The sequence below is a fragment of the Maylandia zebra genome, linkage group LG5 (genome assembly GCF_041146795.1).
Source record: "Maylandia zebra isolate NMK-2024a linkage group LG5, Mzebra_GT3a, whole genome shotgun sequence".
Taxonomy (NCBI): domain Eukaryota; kingdom Metazoa; phylum Chordata; class Actinopteri; order Cichliformes; family Cichlidae; genus Maylandia; species Maylandia zebra.
Window position 1 is genome coordinate 37,383,937 of NC_135171.1, and position 27,788 is coordinate 37,411,724.

The 27,788-nt window shown below is 38.5% G+C and overlaps 1 protein-coding gene across 3 annotated transcripts in view; it reads left to right on the plus strand.

The window, feature by feature from the left end:
- The first annotated feature begins 4,065 nt into the window (after positions 1–4,065).
- Positions 4,066–27,788, plus strand: part of LOC101464867 (A-type voltage-gated potassium channel KCND3) — a 98,873-nt gene continuing 75,150 nt past the window's right edge. For all 3 annotated transcript variants that reach the window (XM_004547658.3, XM_004547659.3, XM_004547660.3), the window contains exons 1-2: positions 4,066–4,421; positions 6,619–7,778. In XM_004547658.3, the coding sequence (XP_004547715.1) occupies positions 6,676–7,778 (1,103 nt within the window). In that variant the 5' untranslated portion in view covers positions 4,066–4,421; positions 6,619–6,675. The remainder of the gene's footprint in view (positions 4,422–6,618; positions 7,779–27,788) is intronic.

The window sequence follows — 27,788 nt, forward strand, 5'->3', positions numbered from 1 at the left end:
GGTATAATAAACTGCATCACACTGTTTTGATTATTACTGAGGACTTTTTGCATTACTGCTTGTATTTTAAGTCTGCCCAAATTATGTGTTTTGAAATTACCACTCATCATCAAATGAGTCATCAAATGGCACAAATTTAAGGTGATTTCTTTCGGCATATTGCATTATTCAGAACGTGTAATTGACTTTTAGTTTTTCGCAACGCCAATATCGTTTCTTTATAAATCACGTAGTGTAGCATGGATGAAAGAGTAAGGCTGTTACATTACAAAAACACTCCTTTATGGACTGTTTGTGGTCTAAATGCGACATTGTGTTTAATGTATGCCAGTATCCTAGAATGAAATTCAATGAATAAAATAAAGAGCTTCATCTCAGAATCTACAGGCCTCAGCTAGTATGTTAGATCTTAAAGTTCATAACAATACAACTGGAACAAGATAAGATAAGATAAGATAAGATAAGATAAGATAACCTTTATTAGTCCCACAGGTGGGAAATTTGTTTTGTCACAGCAGGAAGTGGACAGTGCAAAAGTTATGAGGCAAAAATTAGAATACAATAAGAATAAATACAGTACACAACTGTACAGAATAGAATAAAATAAAATACTATATACAGTAGAATAAAATAAAATAAATATACAATAAGATAAAAATAGAATACAAATACAAATACTATATACAACTGAGTAAAAATACAACGATGACAGAAAGGATTATTGCACTTAGTATTATTGCATATGTATGGATGTGTGTGCTTGATCAGTTAAAGTCTTTATTATGGAGTCTGACAGCAGTGGGGAGGAAAGACCTGCGAAATCTCTCCGTCCCACACCGTGGGTGCCGCAGTCTCCCACTGAAGGAGCTGCTCAGTGCTGTCACAGTCTGCTGCATGGGGTGGGAGATGTTGTCCATCAGGGATGACAGCTTAGCCGCCGTTCTCCTGTCACTCACCACCTCCACTGGGTCCAGAGGGCATCCTAGAACAGAGCCGGCCCTTCGGATCACCCTGTTCAGTCTCTTCCTGTCCCCAGCAGAGATGCTGCCGCCCCAGCAGACCACGCCATAAAAGATAGCAGAAGCCACAACAGAGTCATAGAATTTCTTCAGGAGTGGGCCCTCCACTCCAAACGACCTGAGTCTCCGCAGCAGGTACAGCCTGCTCTGCCCTTTCCTGTAGAGGGCGTCTGAGTTATGAGTCCAGTCCAGTCTATTGTTCAGATGAACACCAAGGTACCTGTAGCTGTCCACAGCCTCAATGTCCATACCTTGGATGTTCAGTGGTTGCAGTGGAGAATGCTTGTGCCTGCGGAAGTCTACCACCAGTTCCTTGGTTTTACTGGCGTTGATCTGGAGGTAGTTCAGCTGGCACCAGTCCACAAAATCTTGGGTCAGTCCTCTGTACTCCTTGTCGTCCCCATCAGTGATGAGGCCGACTATTGCAGAGTCATCAGAGAACTTCTGCAGGAAGCACTGGGTGGAATTGTGGGAGAAGTCTGCAGTGTAGATGGTGAAGAGGAACGGAGCCAGAACCGTTCCCTGTGGGGCCCCCGTACTGCAGACGACCCTGTCCGACACACAGCCCTGAGTCCTCACATACTGTGGTCGGTCGGTGAGGTAGTCCAGGATCCAGGTAGTGAGGTGATGGTCCACTCCAGAGTTCACCAGCTTGTCCTTTAGAACCGAGGGAAGAATGGTGTTGAAGGCACTGGAGAAATCAAAGAACATGATTCTCACAGTGCTTCCAGCGGTCTCCAGGTGAGCGAGGGAACGATGTAGGAGGTGAATGACGGCATCATCCGCTCCAATGCCAGGCTGGTAGGCAAACTGAAGTGGGTCCAGTGATGAGCTTATTAGGCGCCGAAGCTGAGCCAGGACCAACCGCTCCATACAAGTCTGAATATGTATGGCTTGTTTGGAAGGGTTTCCAATAAAAGCCTTGTCTCTCTTAAAAGAGCATGCCATAAAGCTTGGGTTTGCGAGGTTGCATCTTAACAAATCAAAAGATGTCCTTCAGAAAGATGAGACCATTGTGGAAATGTTTTGCCATAATACGCAGCACCAAGCTTGACGAAAACATACAGAGCAGATCAGCACAAAGCACTCTGGTGGAGGGATGACAATTTGAATCTTGATTTGCAGCCATGGGACCTAGTCACCTTGGAGTCATTCAGTTAACCATGTATAGGCTACCAAAGTGTTCAGGAGGCAAATGTCAGGCAATCTCTCTAGCAACTAAAGCTTGGCTGAACTTGGATCATACAAGAAGACAATGATCCCAAGCACACCAGCAAATCTACAACAGAATGGCTGCAAAAGCATCAAGGTGCAGCAATGGCCCTGTCAAAATCCAGACCTCAACTGGCCTAAAATGCTGTTGTGGGACTTGCATAAACAAATGCTCACAAACTCTAATGAACTGAAGCAACATTTAGAAGAAAAGTGGGCAAAATTCCTCCATAATGATGTTAAAGCATGTTAAAGTCATACTGAAATTTATTACTTCAAATTATTGCAGCTAAATGTAGTTTAGCTGCAATACAAGCTACTGAATCATGGGGTATACCCAGGCTTTCAAAGGGCTGCACAGGGTCCTGTAAAAAGTCTTTTTCACATGACTGTATGTAACAGCACTTTATTACTTTACACCACGATGCATTTTAAGGTAATTTAACATCGTTTAAATGAAAATACAAGACAGCAGTTTTTAATATTACGTCCTAGAGTACATGGTGATGTTTTAAAGTGACCTCTAGCTGCTGTGTTAATCACTGCATAATATGCACCACGGGTGTCTCACCTGTACTCATGATGGAAAGTAGTACCTGAAAACAAACACTGAGCTCTGTGTGTTTAATTTAGTAAAAAGCTGTATTTTAACTCAAAACACGTTGTTGTCCTATCCCTAACAAGCAGTTATATGCCAAAATGTCACCTACCATAAATAAAAAATGAAAGTAAACAAGAAATTAAAATAAAACTTTAAAGTGGCTTTGAGCAACAGTCACGTTCCAACATTCGAGGTAAAAGTTAGATGTGTTTTTGCCACCTTCCCGCTACCCTTCCTGCTTTCTAATGCAAACTTTTCCCCTTTTTTAAAAGTGCAAAAACCTGAATATCTGTCATGTCCCAGCAAACACTTAATCGATGAATTACCGCTGGCTGACAATCTTGTCTTGACATTTGGTATAGGAACAGTTCCAAAATGAAAGTTATGCCAGAGAAATAATCTAACCGTTATACCTTCGAGCAGATTTGTGTAAAAAAAAAAAAAAGGGGTGGGGGGGGGGGGGGGGGGGGGGGGGGGAAGTATATTACATTTCTTCAGACAACACAGACAGAGGTATTTTTAAATTCCTTCCAAACAAGCGCTGTTTTGTCAAATATTTTGTCCACGAGAAAACTGTCAGCAGCATGCCAACGCATCAAGTGGCAATATAACTGACTTCATAAAAGGAGATGAGGGCGCACACCTTTGACACTGTAAGGCAAGGTTTTATTTTTTCATCTCCACAGGAAAAGGCAAAAGCAGAGTTTCTATAATTCTTCAGCTTGGAGGAAGTCTTCCGAGCTGTTTGTTTGCTTGTTTGTGAAAGGACGATTTGATCATTTAGATGAGGGACTTGTTAAGGTCAAACGTTAACAAGGGTACCAAGCAGGTTAAGGCGGGGTGTAAAACATTAGGCCTGCATGGCATGAAACATGTGCAAAGGGGAATTATTGATACTACTACTACTACTACTACTACTACTACTACTACTACTACTACTAATAATAATAATAATAATAATAATAATAGAAGAAGAATAGAAGTTTCTTGTCTGCCAACAGGGTTTATTTTTCATTTTGAGATTATAAAAATAATAATGAGTAAACAAATGCATAACTTGAAATTTTAAATCGGATTTAAAGTTGATTGATTGATCAAGTCCAGTTTCCTGCATCACAACGTCACGTTCTGCTTTACAGTGCATCACCACCATACTGGAAGTGCCAAGTGAGTTGAAGTCTGTCACAGATGATGGCAAAGTGAGGCAGAGGGGAGGAGGACTGATGACACGGAGCTGGCACAGCGAGCGAGTCGTACATTGTACTTTGTGGTGAAGGAAGGGAAGCGTGCGTCTCCTCTCCATCACATTTCACTTTTTCAAACAGTGACGGGGAATCAAAGAAGGCAGGATGTAGAATCCGTCAGACACAGACCGTTTCTTCAGAGTCTTGCGGTTAATTCTGCTGCTTTCAGTTTTTTCGCTCTGCTCGGTGCGGGAGTCTGCCGATCGACCGAGGTGAAGAAGAGAGGTGTTGCTCGCTGCCTCAGCTCGCTGGATGGATCCGAGCTCATCCTTTCTCACTTACAACTGAGGACTCGGTTTGGAAGAGTTGGGATTTTGTTCCCTCCTCCACTCCATCTCCTTTTCTGTGAGTATTCCTGTTTTCGCCGACCCTTTTATTCAGTTCTTATCTTTGGAAGGGCTGATATAAATTTAGAAATTTGCATTTATCAGGTGAATAAATGCGTTTGTTGGGGAAGTTGTGCGATTCGTGCGCTGGAGGCGAAAAGCGGTGTTTCTAAGGCGTGAACGTTTCAGAATCACTTTTTGTCACGTTTTGAGTATAACGTGCACGGACACAAGATGTTTGCTTATACTCGACCAGGTAATACAAGTCAGTAAAGAAACGTCATCAGGTCATTGTGTAATTTATGTAGGGGAGAGCGGGGTAAGTTGTCACACTCTTCACACTGACTAACTTTTACTGAGCACCATACATCACAACGTAATAAATGTTTCACCAAATGAAAGACGGAAGTCTCGGGCACATATGATGTATTGATTACATTTTCATATCTTATCTCATTACGGAGTTGTAGACTGTTGAAAGGAGAATGTGCACTTGTGACAATTTGCCCCATCGGCAGGTAAGTTGTCACACTAGATTATCTTAAAATATGAACACAAATACTTAATTATGATTATTGATTTTAATTGTTAAATTCAAACCAAAACTGGAAATTTGAACAATTATGCCAAGAGAATTTGGAAAAAAACAATTATTTCAATCCAATACACATTTTAATCAAAACATTAAGTAGAAAGAAAACTTTAGTTTGAACTTTAAACTCAAATGTTCTCTGGCTTGCACATAAATCCATCATCCATGAATGGAATGCTGCAAATAACTTGCTTTACTTAACATGTTTATACTCTGAACAAAACAGATGCCTTATTTCTGATTAATCAGACTCAACTTCATAGTCACAATTCTGGCACACATAAATTGCCTGGCCTGAGGTGCAAGCATCATGGGCCCATTTGTTGCATTTTACGCATTTTACGCATTTTACCCAGGTCTCTTTTGGACGACTGTTTGAAAATGGCTCCACACAGACAAGGCAGAAGCACTCTTCATCATCTGATGATGACTCTTGAATTATTTTTCTTCTTTTAGCTGCGTTGTTCTTCATAGGTCCAGATGTTTTCCCCCCTCGCGTCCCTCTCTTTTGAAACAGCTTTTTGCTAGATTCAGCCTTATTCTTTTCTTTTTCTAGTTGCTGCTTCACTGGCGTGTCGGTTAGAATTGCTGATTTGCGTCGTTTTCTTCCTTTGCTGGATGGTTTTCGGCGGCCAGCTTTTGGATATGGCTGGATGTCCTCTGGAGTTGGTAGTCCGCTGTCAGTAATTGCAGTGCGGTAATTTATGTCAAAATCCTTTGCTGTACTTGTGATTGATTTGTTCTGCATCTTTACCTGCCTGACTGCCTTTAACATAATGTCATATATACATAACAAAGTTGTACTGAAGAAAATTTAAAGTGATTTATTTTTCCTTTTAGGTCAAAAAAATAAAAAAGATGTGCTCACCTCAGATTAGAGCAGTCTTGACCACATGTGAACAGGAGGTTGACTATAGAAGAAGAAGTCACACAAAGTGGCTATTTCATTTTTGAGATAGAGCCTCTAGTGTTGGAGTTATGAACAGTGTGACAACTTACCCGTGTGACAACTTACCCCGCTCTCCCCTACTTTAAAATTCTAACAGGGAAAACCGCGTAACGTTATCAGCGCATGGAGAACTCTGAAGTAGATTTCCTCCTTATTTAGATTCAACAGGTTTGGCTGTCACTGTTTTTCACCGTAGGATAGTTAATGAAGCTGCTCAGAACAGAAGCCTTATAGTTGTTTCTTAATGTCGCTGATGCTGGTTAAATTGTACATCTAATTGTTCCTTTTCGACATAGGCTTGGACACAAAAGGCGAGTCATTTGATTCACATGCATACCAATTCATTGTGGTCTAAGTTGAACTCGTGCACATTTTATTTTTTTCATAGAAATCAGATTTTACATTTCACACAAACTTTTACATCCACCTTTAGCTGTTCTTTCCATTTTTAGCAGCTCAGGTGGCATTTTGTATAGATGACATTTTCAGATATTTAAACAAGAGACTGCTGAAAGTGAAAGGAGATTTAACAGAGAGGAAAAATGTTTTGAAACTCATAGTAGAATAGGCATGATGGTACACAGCACCTTGATGGTCAGCACTGGTCATTTGGTTGAAGACTGAATGTGTTGCTGTTAATTATCCACATTCCCTTTTTTGTGTTTTCTTCTTCAGATGCCAGATCATTTTCAGGGCAGTTAAGTCTGAAGGTGTGGAAGACTTTGCTTCACAATGGCAACAGGAGTAGCAGCGTGGCTCCCCTTTGCCAGGGCTGCAGCAATTGGCTGGATGCCTGTGGCCAACTGCCCCATGCCTATCGCGCCAAGAGACAACAGCAAGAAACAAGATGAACTTATCATCCTCAATGTCAGCGGCCGTCGTTTTCAGACCTGGAGAACAACATTGGACCGCTACCCAGACACCCTACTGGGCAGTTCTGAGAAAGATTTCTTTTACAACGAGGAAACCAAGGAGTACTTTTTCGACCGGGACCCTGACGCCTTCAGAAGCATTCTCAACTTTTACCGAACGGGAAAGCTCCATTATCCTCGTCACGAGTGCATCTCGGCCTATGATGAGGAGCTGACTTTCTTTGGCATCATACCTGAGATCATCGGTGACTGCTGCTATGAAGAATACAAGGACAGAAAGAGGGAGAACTTAGAGCGGCTGCAGGATGATCAGGAAGAGAATATGGACCTGAAGATGCCCAACATGAACTTCAGAGAGACCATGTGGCGCGCCTTTGAAAACCCCCACACCTCCACCATGGCCCTGGTCTTTTACTATGTCACTGGGTTCTTCATTGCTGTCTCGGTCATTACGAATGTGGTGGAGACCGTGCCCTGTGGTGCTACTGCCAATCAGAAAGACATGCCATGTGGCGAACGCTACACTGTTGCGTTCTTCTGCATGGACACCGCCTGTGTTATGATTTTCACCGTGGAGTATCTGTTGCGCTTGTTTGCCGCACCTAGTCGTTACCGCTTCATGCGCTCTGTGATGAGCATCATCGACGTGGTGGCTATCTTGCCATATTATATTGGTCTAGTGATGACCAACAACGAGGATGTCAGCGGCGCCTTCGTGACACTGCGTGTGTTTCGAGTGTTTCGTATCTTCAAGTTCTCCCGCCACTCGCAAGGCCTGCGGATCCTGGGTTATACACTCAAGAGCTGCGCTTCGGAGCTGGGCTTCCTCCTCTTCTCACTCACCATGGCCATCATCATCTTTGCCACGGTCATGTTTTATGCAGAGAAGGGCTCCAGCTCCAGCAAGTTCACCAGCATCCCAGCTTCATTCTGGTACACTATTGTCACCATGACGACGCTGGGGTGAGTAATAGACATATGCAACCCCCACACACGCACACTGACACAGGTAAATGCATTCACACACAGTTACACGTTGTGGTATATGTGTATTTTTGTTTGTGGAATTATAACAGAGTTGCTTATGATTTTAATAAACTGAATAATTTATGAAAACCACTTTGAATTTCAAATGAGCATTAAGACAGCCTTCCCCCATACTTCAGTACGCTACAGCTTATTTGAAACTGCCAGTGTGATTAATGGTGGGGAGTGTAGCATTTATCTATCAGCACAAACATTCATGGCGTTTTGTTTGCCTTAGTTAGAGCTCTCCAAATAAGAAGACACTGTTTGAATACATGCAATACACAAGTAGATGCTCAGATAATAGATTTGTATTTGTGCAAGGGATGTACAGCTCATGCAGAGCCACATCTTGTAGTTTCTTTTTTGATCAGTGTAAATTCATGGAAAAAAAAGTTTCCACATGTCATTAGGTTGCCACAACCAAAACATTTGAACATTTTTACTAATATTGAAACAAACAGTTCTATTCATAACCCTCCAATTAACTAACAACTCTTTTCCACCTCCACACTCTTATGGCATGACTTCTAATCATCTTTGAATAAATAGTAAGTTTGATTGTTTTCAGAGGACAAACAATAGCTTTTCTACAGTTTTTTCAACAAATTTTCCTTTTGCTAATTGGGGCTAAACCAGGAGCTCCGTATGCACAGCTAAAGCTTCAGTTAAAAAATGCTTTGCAAGCGTGAAATAATTTAACTGCATTATAAAGGGAGATTTTCTTCTGTACGCCTGGAGGCAAAGCGTCCCATGAGGCATCCTCTGTCACCTTTATTATGATTCCACTCTGCTCTTAATCTTTCCTTCGAGCTCGCTGAGATTCTGTGCCATGAATGGCAAGGTGAACTTAAAAGTGTTCCCGAAGTTTGGTCGAGTGTACTACTCTATTAAAGAAGCAGAATTGAAGAATAATTACAAATTCCTAAAAATGCATTCTTCCCTCAGGCTCTCTTTGTAGATAATGCTATGTATGTAAATGGAAAATGTGCTTTTGGAAAGAAATGACATGACACAAAATAATTTTAATGGTTTTTGTGACTCACATGGGTAATGTAAATGTATTTTTGACTATAAAAAACTTTCAAGTGAGCAGGAAACGCGTTAAAGGAAATGCCTATCGTTTTAAGTCTGTCTAAAAGGAATACCTACATTTTATATGTATTGAAAACATTTTTGGCCTCTGTCATTTTTCATTCTCTCCACAGCAACTGTGAAAAGATTCCCACCTCATGTGATTTCAGTGAAAGCAATGCAGGACTCTAAACTTCAGGATAAAAAGACAAAGTTTATATGAGTCTTCAAGAATTTAATAAATTGTGAAAAATGGACTTAAGATAATAATATTCACAATAACTGGTGGTAACCAGTTATTATGAATATTTTTGAAACTTCTATGAGTTGGATTTTTTTAGAGAAACATTGAAAGATGCTATTACTATACTAGAACTGATGGGTTGGATTTTACATTGTTTGATTTATGTGACCGCAAAGATATGTATTTTCTAATTATCAACAAGTGAGAATCGAGAACTTTTTGAACATTTATTAAAAATACATATGTACTCTACATTTCATTAATTATTTCAGCTCTTTTACAATATTTGATCAACTTAAAAAATAAGGAAAAACTCTAAAAAAATGCCTTACTCACTGAAATTTTACCAATTCTTTAACCAATTATTACAATAATGTCTGTAAATGTAGTGAATTTATAATTTTATATAATGACCACAAGGATAGACATTTTTCTTTCATCATTTGATAAATATAGTTATGTTGTACAGCCCCGATTGCTGGGGGGTAGCCTACTAGCCTTAATAAATTTTTATTTATACATATTTATAAACCTAATAAATAGACATTAAGAATTGTATTTACAACATTAAATTACTTTAACCTACACTGATCTTTATTCCTATCAAGGAATAAAGCTAATAGGTGCTATGAACTACGAATTCCCCTTTTAATTTTTCTGTATTGATTAAGAACAGGAGGCCTCACATGTGAGAGTGACACTGTCACAAGGTGACACTGGTTGTGTCTGCTGTAATGATCTGATTAGATTAGACAAGAAATTATGAAATCTGACAATTGTGATATTCTTATTCTCTAAAACAAGCGTTAAGCAGAAAAGTTTGTGTAACATCCTATTGCAGACCAGTCAGCTTACCATTTGTTATTGAGTTGGCCATCCTCATAGAGAAATGCCGCCTTGCTGAGATCTTCTTTGAAATGAAGTCTACATTTCCATAACATTTCTTTTTAAACTGACCAGATGTTCTATGCTGTTCATGTGTCTGACTTGCTGCCCAGCTCATCAGCTCTGTGCAGGTTGCCGTTGCTTCCATCAGTGTACTTTTAGCAGAGCTACTTGTGGGGAGCTTCTGAAATGCAAAGTGGCATATTTGGAGGAATCACAAGCATTAGCTTGACCGACCATGACCTGTTCCTACATCCCAGCGAGATGAAGGCACAAGGTTAGATGAGTTCAAGACGAAAGACACTGTAGTGAAATCATCATTAGAGATGATGCAATCATCATTAGAGATGATTTCACTACAGGAAATCATCTCTAATTCAAAGCAAAGTAACTAACGTTGCACTTTAACCATTTGTTTTATTTATCTATTTGACTACAAAAGCCATATCCTAGCTTTAGTTAGGACTTTGAATTGTACCGTTTGGTGAAAGTGATATTGTTTGTGCAGATATTAGTGCTGCTGGATGAACCAAAGAATGGCTTTAATTTATATGTGGAAGTTTTGTTTTACACATAGAGTTTAAAACCTTATAGAAAAATGGCTTTTTACCGTCTATCAGGATTTATATTGTCTAGAAACTACAAATATTTATGTTTAGTGACATAATAATTTTTATTTTCAAAAATAATTATGCTGTTTATCATTGAGTCATTGAGAAAACCATAAATACTGGATTGGACAGCATGTGTGGGAGCTGTCATGCTGCACCAGATTACTACAGATAACTACACTGCAAATGTCACGAGCTTCTGCCTTTTTCCTAAACTAAAATGAAATTAAATAAAGTATGGTTAGATTCCTGGTCAGGAGTCAAATGACATGTTTTGCTAGTCGACCTACAACTTCCTGAACTAGACATTTCCCAGCTTGACTTGTGGCAAACAGCCTTTTTTCTGTTTTGTTGTATATACAGTATTGTGCGAAAGACAAGCATGGACCATAATAGTCCTGTTAGTCTCTGTGCTGTGTAAAGCCAGACAGACTGCCTGACCTTACCTGTGCAATATTTGTGTGGTTTGCTGTGTGTGGTACAAGTGCTTTCTTTTGTATCACACATACTAAAGGATACAAATGCCAAGGTGAAAGCATTATGTAAATTGTAAACCTGAACAATGTGTTTTCACAAAGACCCATTATGTGTGATGCACAATAGGCAGTGACACTGAGAGTCTATCTACAGCTCTGACAAAGTGAGCCTCATCACTACCCAAGGACAGTTATTTGTAATTGGGAAAACTATCAATTGATGCGCGTTCAAAGCAAACACACGCATCATTTTGTAAGTGCTGAATTCAAGGGCTGAAATTCAATACCTATTACAAAAACTAACATTGGATACTGTTGGAAATAATTCTGCAGCAAATCGAATGTATGAAGTCAGGTAGGGCTGTGCGATATGACCAAAATCTCATATCCCGATATAAGAATTCTATCGTCGATAACGATATAAATCACAAAAATTTAACATTTTCTGTAAATTATGTGAATCTCGGGCAGCTCGACTTGCGGGAAGTGTTTCCAGCTGCGCATCATGTAGCTGGAGTCGAGTGTTTTAACCGATGCATGAAACGATACATTTTTAGACATAAGTTGTAAAGGCCGCCGTTTTCTTTGTGAGTATTTATTACACAGCGTGCTGCGGGGAAAAGCCTGTTCTAACGTTTGAGTCTAAGGTTTATTTTTTAACACCTGGCGGCTCTTTTTTTAATTCTCATCCGTAAATGATCTGCTCTTTCACGTGATTCTGTTTATTTTGAAAGGTCTCAACAGGATCTTGAGCTTTATTGTGAAAGGTTTATGTGGAACATAAACAAGCGGACACGCGATGCTGTTACCGTCGTTGTTGCTAACCACAACAAATAAAAACAGGCACTTGTCTGTCCATAGTGTGGTTATATAAAATATAAGAGAAAGAGAGAACTTTACGAAATTAATATAGCCACTACAGTGACCATCAAAACGATGAAAAAATATTGCCGTAAACAGTTTATTTTGCGACACCACGAAACAAACGATAGCGTAAAATGAAAGATAGATGTTTTTATATCATCATCTGATATATATTGATATATCGAACAGCCCTAAAGTCAGGGTATAGATCAGTATAAAGCTAAACTATACCATACAGTTCATACCATAGTTTATACCATAGGGTTTTGTATAATTGCCTGAAAAAGATCTGTTCAGTATTATTGACTCTGTAAGTAAAAGATTCATTTTAATCTGAGTCATTGTCCCCTGTGCTTTTAGGCAAAGTAACACTGAGATCCGTTGCAATATTGTAAAATATATTATATTGTGTAATTTACTGTATATTGTATATATTTATAGTGTATAATATAGTATATAGTAAATCTTAAAATATTATAAGAGTTGTATTCAGCTTGAGTAATATCATAATCACTTCACCATTCTCTCCTATGTTGAGGTGGGCTGCATGTGTGCAGTAGTACACATCATAAAGTAGACATATATCAGAATAGATTCACAAACTCATCAAGGTCATTTTGGGCTTTTTAATTATTTCTTTGAAATCTTCTTTTTTTGAGGGTGGAATGATTGTACAGCATATATCTTTAATGACTTTAAACAACTAGAATTTGGCTTTATTTTGTTTTTTCTGTAATCCACACAGGGTCAACTATACGTATAGGCTCAAATATACACATACAATCATTTCAACTTTTAATAAGTGGAGCTGAATGTTCTAAAGTGTCTTTTAATTTGCCAAGGCCAAGGCCTGTTAGCTTCTCGTTAGTGGTCATGGTTGACTACAACTAGCAATTTGTTTGTCTGCACACACTAGACTGACCAATTTCAATTTCATTCAGTTTAGTTTTATATAGTGCCAGATCACAAGACATCAATGCACTTAATATTTTAATGACCCAACAAAATTTATGAGTAACACTCAGAACAATGGGACATTCCATGGAATTCATTGAGGCTCTAAGAAGGAGAACTATATATCTACACAAGTTGGGAGAAGGTTGCTTGAAGCCATTTCTATCCAACTGCAGATTTGAGGATCATCTGTACAAACAGTTGCATGTAAGTATAGTTTATCGCCACCCAAATGGTCACCCTCACATGAGAGGAAATTGGTTAGGATGTTCAGGAACAACTCAGGATCTACCAAGCCTTCCATGAACTGCAAACTGCTTGAATACCAGCATTACTGTCCACAATGAAACAAGTTTTGAATTGCCGTGGACTGAGAGGGTCCCAACAAAGGAAGATTCTACTCCAAATTGACACCTTTAAGCTTGACTGAAATTTGCTGCCGCCCATATGGACAAGCCAATTGCCTTACAATAGGTATGTTTGGAAGTGTAAAGGTGACGCTTTAAACCTAAGAACTCTGTACCAACTCTCAAGTATGGTGCGGTTAGGGCCATGCTCATGATAAAACAAGCTAAGGTTTTGGAATGGCTTTCCCAAAGCCCCAACCTCATTCTTTGCAACACACTATCAAACTTAAATAAACTTTACTGATTCATCAAGTCAAATATCCAGCCAGAATTATGCCCAAAGTCTTGCTGGCTACTAAAATCGTCTGATCTGACCTGCACCTTGCGAATGAACATTTAACCTTATATTACTGGGTGTATGTATCAGAGACTTTATGTATACTTGTGTGGATTACAGAAAATTCAAAATAAATTCAAACTTGTGCATCCAATTATTATTTGTTAGAGTCATTGAAAATGTATGCTGTACAGCTAATCCACCCTGAAAAAAGAACAGTTTAAAGAAATTATAAAAAAGTGCCAAATAACCTTTACATTTAACCGTATATAAATAACCATACATATAAGGTCATGATGTAAACTTCTAACAAAAACTCTATATTTAAAAGGGGAACCAAAAAACAAGCAAAGACACAGTATAGTACACCCTTTGTTTTTACAGCTTACACCCACACCTATAAAATCAAAGCAAGTCAGGTGAAAGTAGTTCAAATGTTTCTGCCTGTACATCACCCACCCCCCACTCTCTAAAGCTTCTTATATTTCAATTAGTATGGGTAAATATGTACATATGAGTACAACTGCAACTGAACAAACTCACCAGCCTTTCATGAGGCGCAGTGTTCCCTCCTGCCTGTCGCCTGTCAGTCTGTTCACCTACTGAAGGAACATATGCTCAGGTGATGAGGTCACCAATATCCCATCTGTCAATGCATATAAAAAGCTCTGGAGAAGAAAATCTTTTATCTAACACTGTTTTTTTATTCCCTTGAGTTCTGTTTGAACTGGTCTGTTTGATTTCTGAGAAAATCTATCTGCACTCGTTTATGTTTGCTTGTCTGTGTTTTATTATTTATACGTTATAAATGCTATAAAAACCATTTAAAGTGTTTGTTTTCAAATCAGTTTAAGTTTGTATTTCCATTTTTTATTTATCAAAAAAATGCTTTTAGCTGATATTGATATAAAAAAGTTTCTTGCTGTAAGTTTATTTTTATTTTTATCTTTAGGTAATGTAGGTAATGTTTTTTGAGGGGGGAGGGGGGGTTGGATCATGTGTGGACATAAGGAAAATCAATTGCCCATTGGGCACAATAAAGTTACCATTGAACTTGCAAGCAAACACCCATCTACTCTAGCTAACCACACACTTTATACCATATAAAAAACATTCAGTCTAAACCCTCTGATAGAATTTCAGCTTTAGCCTTCATACAACCTAAAGCTGCATATTTTCTCAAAGTTGTAAAAGAAACATTAACAAAGGGGGTCTGAATATTCTCCCTAGATTGAAACAGCTTCAAAACCACTGAAATTCTAAACTTGTCTTTTATTAGATCTATTCCGACATCTTTCAACAACCACATTGTCACGTTAGAAATACACAAATTTTTGAGTATCACAGCTCATGCCCAGCTTCAACACAGTGATTCTAATGATGAATACACTTATTCAGTGAAGTACCCTTATAGTTCAGCATAAGGTGAAATGGTTACTGCATTCAATTTGGTTAGCGATCATATTTCTGTGAGACTGCTACAAAGTCCAGAAACACAATATACAAAACAACAAGCACCTTTACAAAAAAATTGGATGTGGGCTATTATGTTATGGGTTGGAATTTTTAAAAAAGCCATTAAGATTTGCATAAAAAATACTCAGTTACCAGTTTCTTTTGCAACAACAACAAAAAAATCAAAGTCTTTGATGTTGATAGCCAATAATTGAGTCTGTCAATTATTTATCAGCCGCATTTAAATTATAACCCCAAAGAGCATATATGCACATTCAGATTTTGATTCATTTACACGCATAAGTAGTTATTGCCTTTGATCTTGTCGGGTTTATGACCTGTCTCCCTGCGCCCTCTCCACGTCTTCATGAGCCCAGACAGCACAGCACAGCAGTTTTGGGTAATGGGCTGGAGCTGAGGGAGCTGAGGGGGGAAAGGGACTGACTGGCTGTATAATCAGCCACTTTCACTGTCCAGGAACAGGGGTGTTAAATCAACCTCAGGTGGCTGATAAAAGAATCTGGATTGAATCTCAGCAAGGTCTGCTGCCTGCCGCTGCCTGCCGACGCTGGCGCTGTCGGATACGCGGGCACCGGCATCAGTTGGACAGGATCCGAAAGATTGATGAGGAAGGAGAAATCCCTCTCTCCCGCTCTCTTTCTCCCTCCCACTGTCTTTTTCTCCCCCATCCTCCCCTCATCCCCCATGAGTCTCCCAGGGGAACAGCTATTTTGAGAGCACATGCACTGTGTGTGAAAGGGAGTTAGCAGTTTCAACTATAATCTGATACATGATCCAGACACAATGCATGAAAGCAGTCATTTTTACCTGCATGACAGGTGCACTGAAAGCAAAGGTTCACTGGTGAGGTATCATCTCTCCCAAGTCTCCCACACCTCTAAAAACATTATTAACCCAATAATGAGAGAAATATTAATGAGGTGTGCATTGAAATCTGACTCTGGTGTTATAATTAGATTGATTCTCCCAGTTGTAGAGTCCTGGTCCTGGACGGAGGCTTGTTCTGTAGCAGAAAGTGAGAGAAAATGTTGTTATGCATGTAGGTCATGTTCCCATCTCTGCCTTAATCAGTGGCTATATATAATCTGCTTCTTTCTTCAGAGAGACTTTAAGCTCGCTTCCCTCTGTGTTCTCTGCTCAACATCTCTATTAGATAAAGTAGACTGGGCCTAGGGGCCAAAGGCAGGACTAGAGAGTTCAGATGAGTTGTGCTTCCTGTTCAAAAGCGCTCTTTGTTCTAGTATTGGGAAAAATGAATAGGCTGAGAAAGACAAACAAAACTCGCCAAAGTCACTCCTGTCATAGACGTTGCTTCAGTTTTTTATTTTTAATACAGTGCTCAAATTCCTAAACCACACAACCATAAGCATGCAGACCTGAAGAGGAAACTAATCATTATTTTCATCATCGATCAAGATAGGGATTAATTTTTCAGTGTGTCCATTAGGCTCAAATTACACTGTAGAACCATGAAGGATTGCCTAATGTAAATTTATTTGTCCGTGAAGGTGGGAATTAATTTTTTTTCCACTGGTTACCTTCAGTCCAGCATCTGACGTTGGCTGATATATAAGTGAAGGTGCGTGTGAAACTTTTCAGGAAGGTTCTGCAAACACATTACTTAAATTGGGTTATTTGAGTTCAAACCTCGATCAAACTGACTCAAGTGAAAGCAAATGAACAAATGTATGCCTATAAGGTCCAACCTGTAAGGTGTGGTGGGGTTGGTGAAAAATTTGCAATGGCAGGCACCAGAATAACTTTTTATCTCAGAAAGGAACCGGGTCTCCGTGGCACTGCATTGGCAAGTCACACTTGAACAGCAGAACACAAACAACATAACCAGTGTCAATTCATTAAAAAAGCAAGAAGGTACCACCGTGTGGTTTTCATCCAGCAGTGACAAAGTACCTCTTAAACTAGTGTGTCAGTTGGAAAGTGGGCAGTTTTGTGAAAGACAAATATTAATACAATAATAATATGCATAATGTGGCCTCAATCCAACTAGCACTTCCACTTAGCAAATGCCTTTAATTGTGTTTAAAGGCTAATTATTGATACTGAATTACATTTTCAAGGAGGGAGACCACTTAATCAGTAAAATTAAAACAGCAAAATTCAACCAAAAAACAAATAAACAGCAACAGACTTGATAACTGATATGTGTGTATCATATATTGCTCCAATGCTCCTCTCTGCAAATGTTTGCCTTGAGTGTAAAGTTCAGCATGTGTGTTTGCAATCCATGAAAACTGGGATTCGTTTTTTATGCAATAACAACACATGGCTCAGGTGACAAACCATGTTGCAATAATGACTTCTCAAGGTTCTGTCCCAAGATACCAATCTCTGCACTGCTAGATTTCCTTTTCCAATAGTCAAGTCTGGTTTCTTTGACCTTCACCATGGGGTACCTATTCTAACCAGTCATCCTCATCCCCTAGTCATAATACCATGGTTTCCTGATCTCATACCAGCTGTTTTCTTACGTAAACCAAACAACAGCATAACTATGGCAGGTTCACATCAATACACCTGCAGGTTGATATTTGCAAAATGTGCAAAATACATTCATTGATTTATTTAGTAGTCTTAGGAGGCACTGACAAAATTATTCACACGTCCCCAAAAAGAGCTCAGATCACACAGTGTTTGTCTTTTTGAATGTTATTATTAATAATATTTCAGCATAGGATCACATAAATATTTTTGTTGTTTTGAGCTTTTCCAAAACTCTTATTCTTTGTGCACCCTATGAATATTTCACAAAATCTAAATAGGTTTAATTGCTCAACTTCACCACCGATCCCAAGGGTAATGTTAAATTATAATGAGTAAGTCTGTAGCACTAAGTTTGGTGATGATAAAGAAAGCAATAAAGAAAGCAACAATCTTAGACCTGATTTTAACTCTTAAATCCTTTCTTAGTTCAACACTCAGTTATGTGTAAAGGGATTAATTAACACTGGGAAGAACAAAGCCTCTCATGTTGGGACTGAATTAACAGTCTGTAAAAGAAGCTGAGTATTATAGTTGTTTAAAGACTGCATGTACTATCTGAAGGATTCTTTGTTTTTCCATGGAAACGTGATTATGACTGTGCAAGAAAATGGGATGCGAATTTGATTTCTAGCCTCTGCTTGTTATGCTAATCTGTCTATTTCCCTAGTACTTGCAAATTGTGTTTGCAGTTAATTATGGATCATTGGTAACAAAAGTGGGGAGTTGGATTGCATTTTAGAAAGCAATAAATGTCAATTAATTGTGGAATGTCATACGTTTGTTAATAATGCAGGATCTCTGTGCCAAGCTGAAACAGAACTGGGAGGCAGCGCTTTCTAGTTTCTAAGTGCGATTATTCCTTCACACAAATCATCTGACGTTGTTACAGATTGTTGTAGTTTTCTATGGCAGTCTGCTTTCAGACAAAATTAATGGGCTATTTTGCTGCCTTGCAGAACCCCTGGGGTCAAAATGAGTGCAGCTAGTAGGAAATTAGAAGTATTCCTGCCTTTATCGGGCCAAGATGCTCTTGGAGCCAATTTCCCAACACAAGGCTCTTTAATAGAAACCTTTCTAATGATAGCTGTGGAATTTAATTTAGCTCCAGTACGGGTTCATTTAACACCTAAACTCATTTTAAAGGAATTAAACTTGCAAAGGATAGTGGTCTCTGGCAAGCTTAACAACCCCTACACTCTCCTGACATTTTTCTCTTTCTCTTACTGGGATTGTAAAATGGCCAAAGCTTCGTCCCATATGAAATTCAGATACTAGTTTGACAGCAGGGAACAAGAGAAACTGGCAGGTAACATTGCAAAGGGTTTTTTTTTTTTTCAAACTATGTTTAACCAGCAGTGTGCTTACATCATTTCTCTGGTGGAGCAGCAGCACAGCATAGTGTACAAAAAATTGCTCATCCAATTATCAAGTTGTGTTTTTTCTGCATGAATCATGAGGCAATATATGCAGAAGCAGGATTAATAGTCATACTAACAATCCTCATTATTATCTGTGTACAAAACTAGCCTCACTTTTAGGCTAATGCTTTTAAGAAAAATGTTTGCTTATCCTCCTAAGACCCGAACTCTTCCATGGCATACGTTTAAAAATAAGAGCCACATATGAGGATATTTGTTTAAAATTTTGATAGAACAGTGGCAGTATAATGTCCTCGTAAGTGGATATCAGGCCCTTGTAGAGCAAAATTCAGTATTTTGGTCTAAATAACCCAAAATGTGATGTCCACAGGTCCTAGGAGGTTAAATGCACCAGAAGAAGAGAAGAAGGGTATTCGCTTTTTTACTACGATAAAGCAATTATCCTTGGTTCGAAGATGTTACCTTACAATAACCTATTAAAATACCACCTTAAAGGTAAATCTAACATAAAGTAAGTTCTCACAAGAGCTTTTCTAAATACAAATGATATAAACAATGGTGTATGAAATGCCATAGCTAGAGGACATTACAGGAGTGAGAAGGCTAACGAGCTTGTCAGAGATATAATGTAATACTAAACCCATTAAATTTCTTTTTAATATTGTCAAAGAATTCCACCTACTTCTGCATAACCCAGGTATAAACATCCAGTGACAGGAACACTGGCAGGTAAAGTTATAACCTGGAAATTAAACAGTTGTGGAAAACTGGGAAGCTGTTGCTTACTTGCACATCTTGTAGATGCTGAGAAGCATAGTATACTCCCACTAAAAGGATGTTTTTGGCCTGGAACCCCTGAGATACATTCAGTTTTCTTTTTGTAAAAGGTAATAACTACTTCAGTTTGTTCAAAATGATATTTCTTGTGTTCAGTGCTGGCTAGAGTGTCTTAACAACTGCGGCATTTTATAAAAAAAAAAAAAAGAATTAATACATTTATATTCACAGTTTTGCAACCTTAAACTGAGTTTTTTGTACCATTTCTCTCCCTCCTAGACATCTAATAGTTTTACACCATCAGTCCACGGGCTCTGTAAAAACTTCTCAGTTATTTTTATTTCAAAAGTCAGTTCTTTTATGACACCACTTGCCTAAAACAAGCAGTTGGGGCATTACTGAACAGTCCTTTATCTATCTTCATAGAAATCCAGCTTGAAAAGGCTGAACTATTCACTCTCGTTCTCTGCTGTCCCTGGACTCCAATTTTTTTTCTTTCATCTTCTTTTCTTTCATCTCTTTTTTCTTTCTGGCCCTGATTTTTTTGTGCTCTGTTGCCAGTAAGGCCTGATTGCTTTTAACAGTTGAGCTGCAGTAATAAACATACTGCAGTCCATTCACTATTAGTTTTTAAGCAGTGAGGGGAAAACGTTCTCTTCATATAGTCTGAATATAGCCATAAAAATGATTATTGATACAGCTGAAAACTTCTTTATACAAAAGCTTATTATAAAGTTCTTCCTTTTCTTTCTAGTCATTGCATTTTGAAAACGCTACATTTTTAGGTTTCAAATTTGTTTCATGACAGATTACTTGTAAAAGTCTTTCTGCTGTAAACAAGAGCTGTCAGCGGGCCTCCTTTAACCATGACCTATAGTGCACGCTCTCTGTACCCACTTCCATTCAAGTTGCGTGTTTTGCGTGGAGGTGCCGTGACATTAAGTGTCATAAGTCATAAGTGGGAGTGTGTTACAAAACACTCCACAGAGAGTCTGCCACAGTGCTTCACTTACAGGCTACATATAAACATGTGCTGTTTGCCACGGAAGACGATCCATGCAAGTGTAAAGTGTATGTGACTACCGGTATGTTAACATTTTATAAACTAAAACTGTGATATAGACATAAAGACTATAAGCTGCTGTCTTCACCCAAATGTCCAAGACATGCAGTCACAGATGACCACAGTAAAAAAAGAAATTGATTATCAACCTTAAACCTACCGTGTCCTGGTGACAATTGTATTTATGACTTCCATCATGGTCAAAATTTGTATTTGTTACAGACAAACAAACACCGAAGTTCAGTAACATACACCTCTCTGGTTCAGCCAGTGCAGGTCATTTCTCCCTCACACTACTCCAGGTTTCCCTCTCAATGACCACTTGAGAACTGAAGTCTCCCAGATGGAACACTTTCCAGTAACCTACCCTGAGACTCCAGTACTCCAGGTACTCTGAGCTGATGTTTGGCCTGTAAGCACACATGATGCTCAGAGTCCATTCCCTGACCTAAATGGACATGGAAGAAACGCTAACATACACGAACCAAAATGGTTGGACAGAAGTACACCCACCCCTCTTTAGCCACGCCTTGACGTAAACCCGACTGCCTGTATCTCTCAACATTAGAAGCTTGGGCCTCCTCCACCAAAGAGATGAGATCCTACCGGTGGTGAGCCCAAAAGTGGGTGAAGCTATTTGGCTGGGGTTAGGCCCTGTTGGGTAACATTGCACCAGGCAACATAACACCTGGGATCACATCTTATACTATGATAAAACAGTAATTAAGAACACAGACAAACCAGGTGGATTATGTGCCAGTCATAGCAGAAATATGGAGGGATTGCTTTTTTAGCGAGCTGCAGGGACACTAGTGGTGTAACCCAAGGGAAAAAATTACAGCTGATCTGTCAGCTACAATTATGAGAAAGTTGGAACCAGCTGGATGAAAAATATTTTTCAGTAGAGAAGTTCATACCTCAGGCTGCACGACCTAAGAGGTGCAACAGCCTGAGGTACGGACCATGAGGTATGGCACCTCTAAGGCTTACAGCCTGAGGGCGAGCAATAAAGCATTAATTGTGATGGATTTTTTGATGATTTCATACTTTTTTCTCTGAATAATCTGGGAAAAACACAAATTAAATATAGTTTTTAAATTTGTTTTAGGTGTGTTTCACAAAGTCAGAATTTCCTTTTAAACAAAAATGGGTTGTCTCATATGTGTGGTTTGTTTACAAAGTAAAGTTGCTACAAAGTAAAAGAGTTGAAGATCACAATTTTTACTAGGAGCTGTAAACATTTTTATTAGGCCATTTTATGCCAGTGTGAATCTAAATTAAATAAATAATAATTATATTAATATAAATATAAGCTCTAACTCATATGGATTGGAATGAATATATTTTTTAAATGTTAGTTTAACACAGAGCTTCCCAAAGTGTGGGGCCCGCCCCCTAGGAGGGGCCGCAGAGCCATTGCAGGGGGGAAAGGGGGAGAAAAAAACTGCTTGGACACTGCTAGCATGGGGCGCCCACACAAACGCAAAGCAGGAAGTGAAGCATCGCTGAATATGTTTCCAAACCAACTTCATTCTAAGCCAAAGACTAGAAAATATGGTGAAGCATATCTGCTCTTTGGTTTCACCTGCACAAGTGCCAAGGTAGGTCTCCCCTGCAGAATTGGGTTTCCCGTGGTCGGGAGCGCCCTGGGCTCTTCAAATCACGGACAAACAGTATCCCACATTCTTGATTTTTAGTTCACAAACACTTCTTGTAATGACTAACTACTCCTGACATTTTGGAGATGTTAGCTCTTTATACAGTAAAGTTACAGTGGGATACAAATAATATCAGGCTGATCCTGCTACGATTTGTTCCCCCTGTACAAATCACGGACAAACAGTATCCTACAGCTGTTTATGTTTTTAAATCCATTTTGCACAGAGAGGCATTTTTTGAAAAATGTATTGATAGCAATGTTGAATATTATTACACAGGAAAAAAACCAACTACACGTAAAATAATCACACCGTGATTATCACACTGCCTTTCTAAATGGAGAGACAGTAACTGCGTGTGTATATGCAAGCGTGTAAAACCTGAGGATAGTAAGATTAACAGTAACAGTATTTTGTCTCTATCTGCCATTCTGCATTTCATCTCATGTAAACAATAACGTGGCGCACATGAAAAAAGGCACATACCTTTGACGTTGCGTGATGAACTCTGTATTCCTCGTCCACACATAAATGCAAAAAAGGAGTTTTAAAAAATCTCGGTGATTCAAAACGCCGTTTACGTGTGGACGAAACAGCTGCGTTTTCAAAAATACCCGTGTAGGTGTGGACGTAGCGTGAAAGAGTTAGCAGTTTATTTTATTACTACCTGTCATTTATTGCAGATTACTTGTATTTGCTTAATTGTTTGAATGTTTGAGGTGTGAAATAAACCGCAATCGAGCAAAATATGGGTGTGTGTGGTTGGAGGATGTGTTTGTGCGTGGAGGGGGGGCGCGAACATTTTTCTTGTAAAACAAAGGGGGGCCTAGCAAAAAAAGTTTGGGAACCACTGGTTTAACAGTTTAACTGTGTGGACATGTCTGTCTGTCTGTCGCTATGGATTGTCTTACACCGAACACTAAAAGGATGGCTGTTTAATAGCATATGGCAACTTTTGTGACAAAGGCACAAGTTTGCCTCCTTTAAACAAGTTTAAGTTTGTTTCTCTGCTACTTAATGTGAAAAATACACACACAAAAAAAAAAAAAGTCAGGCTGTCTGCTCTGCATGTTTGTGAAATTGTCCATGACATGTTTTGCTTGCTGTATGATCTCACCCTCTGAGAGAGTAGGAGCAGTCTGTTGCACTTGGCTGAGTGAGTGTATATGATTGAATTTGGTACACAAAGTTCGACAAAGTGAGGGGAAGTGTAGGAAGATTATGTAAAATTAGGTTAGGGGAAAATCAACATGTACAAAGGGAAGAAGGATTGGAAATTCGAAAACATTTTTAGGCAAGGCAAGGCAAGTTTATTTGTATAGCACAATTCAACAACAAGGTGATTCAAAGTGCTTTACAGAGACATTAGAAACAAGAACAAATAAAAAGCATGATTTAAAATTGAATAAAACAAGCAAATAAACTAACTAACTAATTAACAAACAAACAAACAAACAAACAACAGTATATAAAATCAAAACAGATAAAATCAGAACAGTAGATAAAATCAGTAGTTAAATGTAAGTTTTGAAATTTAAGCTTAAAGTGTGGATTTGGTGCTTTATTCAAATGCAGCTGAGAACAGGTGAGTCTTCAACCTGGATTTTAGATAAAATTATCTGAAGAATGTGACATTAGGAAGTGATAGATGAGAGAAAGTAGGAAAAAGAAAGCAAGTAGTAGAAAGGCAAAAAGGAAAAAGGAAGTAGGTGAACATCAAATTAAAAAGAAAAGGACAAAAGGGAGCAAGGAGGATAGAAGATGTGATTGTATCTAGTATAGCTCGCTGCAAGTTATCTCAAGATGTTTGTATCAGGACACAAAGACGAACCTTGAATGACACAGCATGCTCTTTACCCCGAATAAGTGCGTTATTTTTAGATGCTTGGCCCTTATCTCACTACACAGCTGGCAAGGTTTTGGCTCACAGAAAAGGTAAAGAAAATGTATTAATAACCTTCAATGTGATGTGAAGGTGGATGCAGACAGGGGAACAGGACTGGAACAGTTACATTATCTGAGTGGACTGTCAAGGTTAACTGAGCGTACCTTAAAGATAAAATAAAATGCATGAAACAAAGAGAGAATTAGAAAAGTCTGATTGTAGAATTTTGTGTGAGCTAATTTAAATGAGATGTAAATGAATGTTACTTGGCGTGTGTGTGTGTGTGTGTGTGTGTGTGTGTGTGTGTGTGTGTGTGTGTGTGTGTGTGTGTGTGTGTGTGTGTGTGTGTGTCCAAGCCTCCAGTGCATATATCTAACTGACATTATAAATAACACCAGCATGTTTATTTATGTTTTCCATTACTGTCTCAAATGTAGCTCTAGGATACAGACTCAGTTCCTTCTTTTTTTAACCTCACCTTTAAATATCAATTTATATTCAGCCAGAGTTCAGCAGATGGTTAAATAATACACAGTGTTGGTTTTCCATACATGTTTCGAATCAAGTGTTATTTTTTATTCAATATCAGACTTGCAAGTCAAGTCATGAAGGAAGTAAAAGAAGCTTTCTGATTGGATGTCAAAAGTAATCAACATTACATCATTTAAATCAGTTATAATGAGGACAAACAGCATATTCATATGGAAGAGGGGTGTTGCATTTATATTGTGCCATCATAAGTGAATGTTACTTATTCTGTTACTTTTCTGGCTAATTTAAGCACCAGTTTGAAAAAGCAAAGTGGTGATTACCATAATTATACCTTAATCTGGCCTCATTAGCAAACCAATGTCTGATGTTAACATGTAATAAGAGAGTTTTCTGATAATTTCTACCTGTACCTGTTTTTTATTCAGTCTATGCTTTCATAAACTGGGGAAATGCTATCACATTTCCACTAGTGATTTCTGAAAGCATTCATTTGAACACAGATCAAAATAGTTAATCAAATACAAACACATAATTTAAGTAGCATTCCATGAATTTATTGGAGTGAGGAGCGTCACTGCGCTCTCGAGCTTATGAAGAGAAAAAGTAATAATTTCAGTCAAAAACCTTTTGAAAAAATTGTAAACTGACTCATTTTGTATTTGCATAGGAGTGATCCAGTTGAGGTCATAAGTGGTTGGAACTTCCACAGGAAAGCCAAAAAAAAAGTGAGGAACATCCTGGGCAGGTTGCCAGTTTGTCATAAAGAAACAGACAACCGTTAAAACCTACAGCTGATTTGGAAGCACCAGGTAACCTAATCATGTCTTTGGACTGTAGGTAGAAGCCAGAGTATCCATAGACAACCCACACAGGCACAGGGAAAATGTAAACTCCACATGGAAAGGACACATACCTTCTTGCAAAAAGGCAACAGTGCTAACCATCATGTCACCCTGTAGGAAGTCATGATTTTTGTTTGTGCAGTTGTTGCAAAAGCTCCAGTAGTGAAGCTGTGACATGTTCGATGTGTTTAATCTTTTATTTCCCCCACTCCTCCCCTCTGACATTTTCCATTCCCTACCCTGGAAATTTCCCTCCATCTGATATAAATGTTGGTAGTTTGTCATTAGTCAAAAGTACTGGGTTAAATTTCAGAAGTCATTTTTTAGTAATTATACACATGTTGACTCATTTTGTATTTTTGCATTAAACACTGGCCCTAATTACCAAGTAATAAATATTCCAAAACAAGTATTTTTTAAAAAAATGAGGAATGAACCAGTTTTACCACACGATATGTAACAACAACAAAAAAGTTATGTAAGAGAAAGCTAATTGTTGAGACAGTGAACTACCACTTCTTTTCTTAGTGTAAACTTGCTCCATTGAGATAGTTTAACAAACCAAAATGTACAGTAGTTGTATAATGATGCTAAAATGTGAAAGCTGTCACTCAGCTGGACATCGTAGCTACTAAGCCATCGCTTTGTCAAAGCCTTTAAACCCTTGAGAGCATAGAAGCTGGGTGGCCTAACTAACAGTTGCCATAAAAGGACTGTAAGGTGACAGTCTGACAGCTGGCCTGATTTTGCTTTTTAATGTCTCCAGCTGTGCTGTTTTTCTAAACTGCCTGTGAGCCACCAGTGAACAGTGACATTACTTTTAAATATGAAACAGCGGAAACATACTAAAGAATGAAACAGATGTGTCTCACAGATTACTGCCTTTACATGATGTTTGCAGATTGTCTGCGCTGGTTAGGTTAATACGCCACTGGGCTAGTAAACGATACAACCACAGCTTTTTTGATGAAATTCCAACAAGTCTTAATCTTGTGATAGTTTGCTTTAGGCTTTTTTTTAAACTGTTTTCAAGTATTGCCTACTTTTCAAATCTTCTACAGCTATGATATCATTCAAAGTATAAGTAAACAGATAAACAGGAGCCTTGAGGTGTGCTTTGATTACCATTCTTACAGAGTCAGAGCCTCCATTTAGAATTGTTATCGTCTGTCAAACAGGGGCCCGGCTCTGTCTGTGGCCACTTCAACATGTCGCATCTCTCCAGCTGCTCTGGATGCCAATTATGTTGGCATCTACAGACCAAGCTGACTTCTATGTGTCCTTTCACCACAAGAAGCCTCTTTAAAGTTTGTCAGACAAACATCATTACATATTCAAACTGCATTTACTGCAGTTACAGGGCATGTTCAGCCACTGAGGATCGTTTGGTAATCTTCTTGTTCTTTCATTTTTATTTATTTATTTTTTTAATCACCTGGCACTAAAACATCCTGTTCAGGCAATGTTATTTATGTTAATCGTCATTTTGTTGACTAATGATTGTTGCATCACTGCATCGTTATGAGGCTGTAAATTATTTTGTCAGAGCTCACAAATACATTAATTCATGACATTTTCATTTTTCTTTATTTACTGTAAGTGTGTTGATTAGAACAGCCCTTAATCTCTTGTTTTGGTGATAATGACATTGATTATATTCAGCATAGACATAAAGATCATTATGAATACGGCTTGTTAAACAAAATTGTTTTGTGCAGCATGAATTGCTTCCCTCATAATTAACATGTTGATTTTTTGTCTGTTTCCAGTAACATGTCTTCATTTTTGATGCTTCTCTCATCTCTGAACTTTGATCTTTATTCGGTGCCTGCATGTTATTGTCCTTTGTTGAACTGCTGGAGTCACTGCAGAGATCATTATGACCAGATGAGTAATTATTGGTGTGTTCTGCTTATCTACTGCTAATCTGTAATGACAGGAGTGGTAATGACCATGTGCTGAAATTTGTCTGACTGTTATATTTTTGACAAGTGTTGAATTGCATCTGTTGAATTCACCATGCAGCTGTGTTAAATCCTTTTAGATAGTTAAAAATGTCAAGCTGAAAAGCTTAAAAAGTA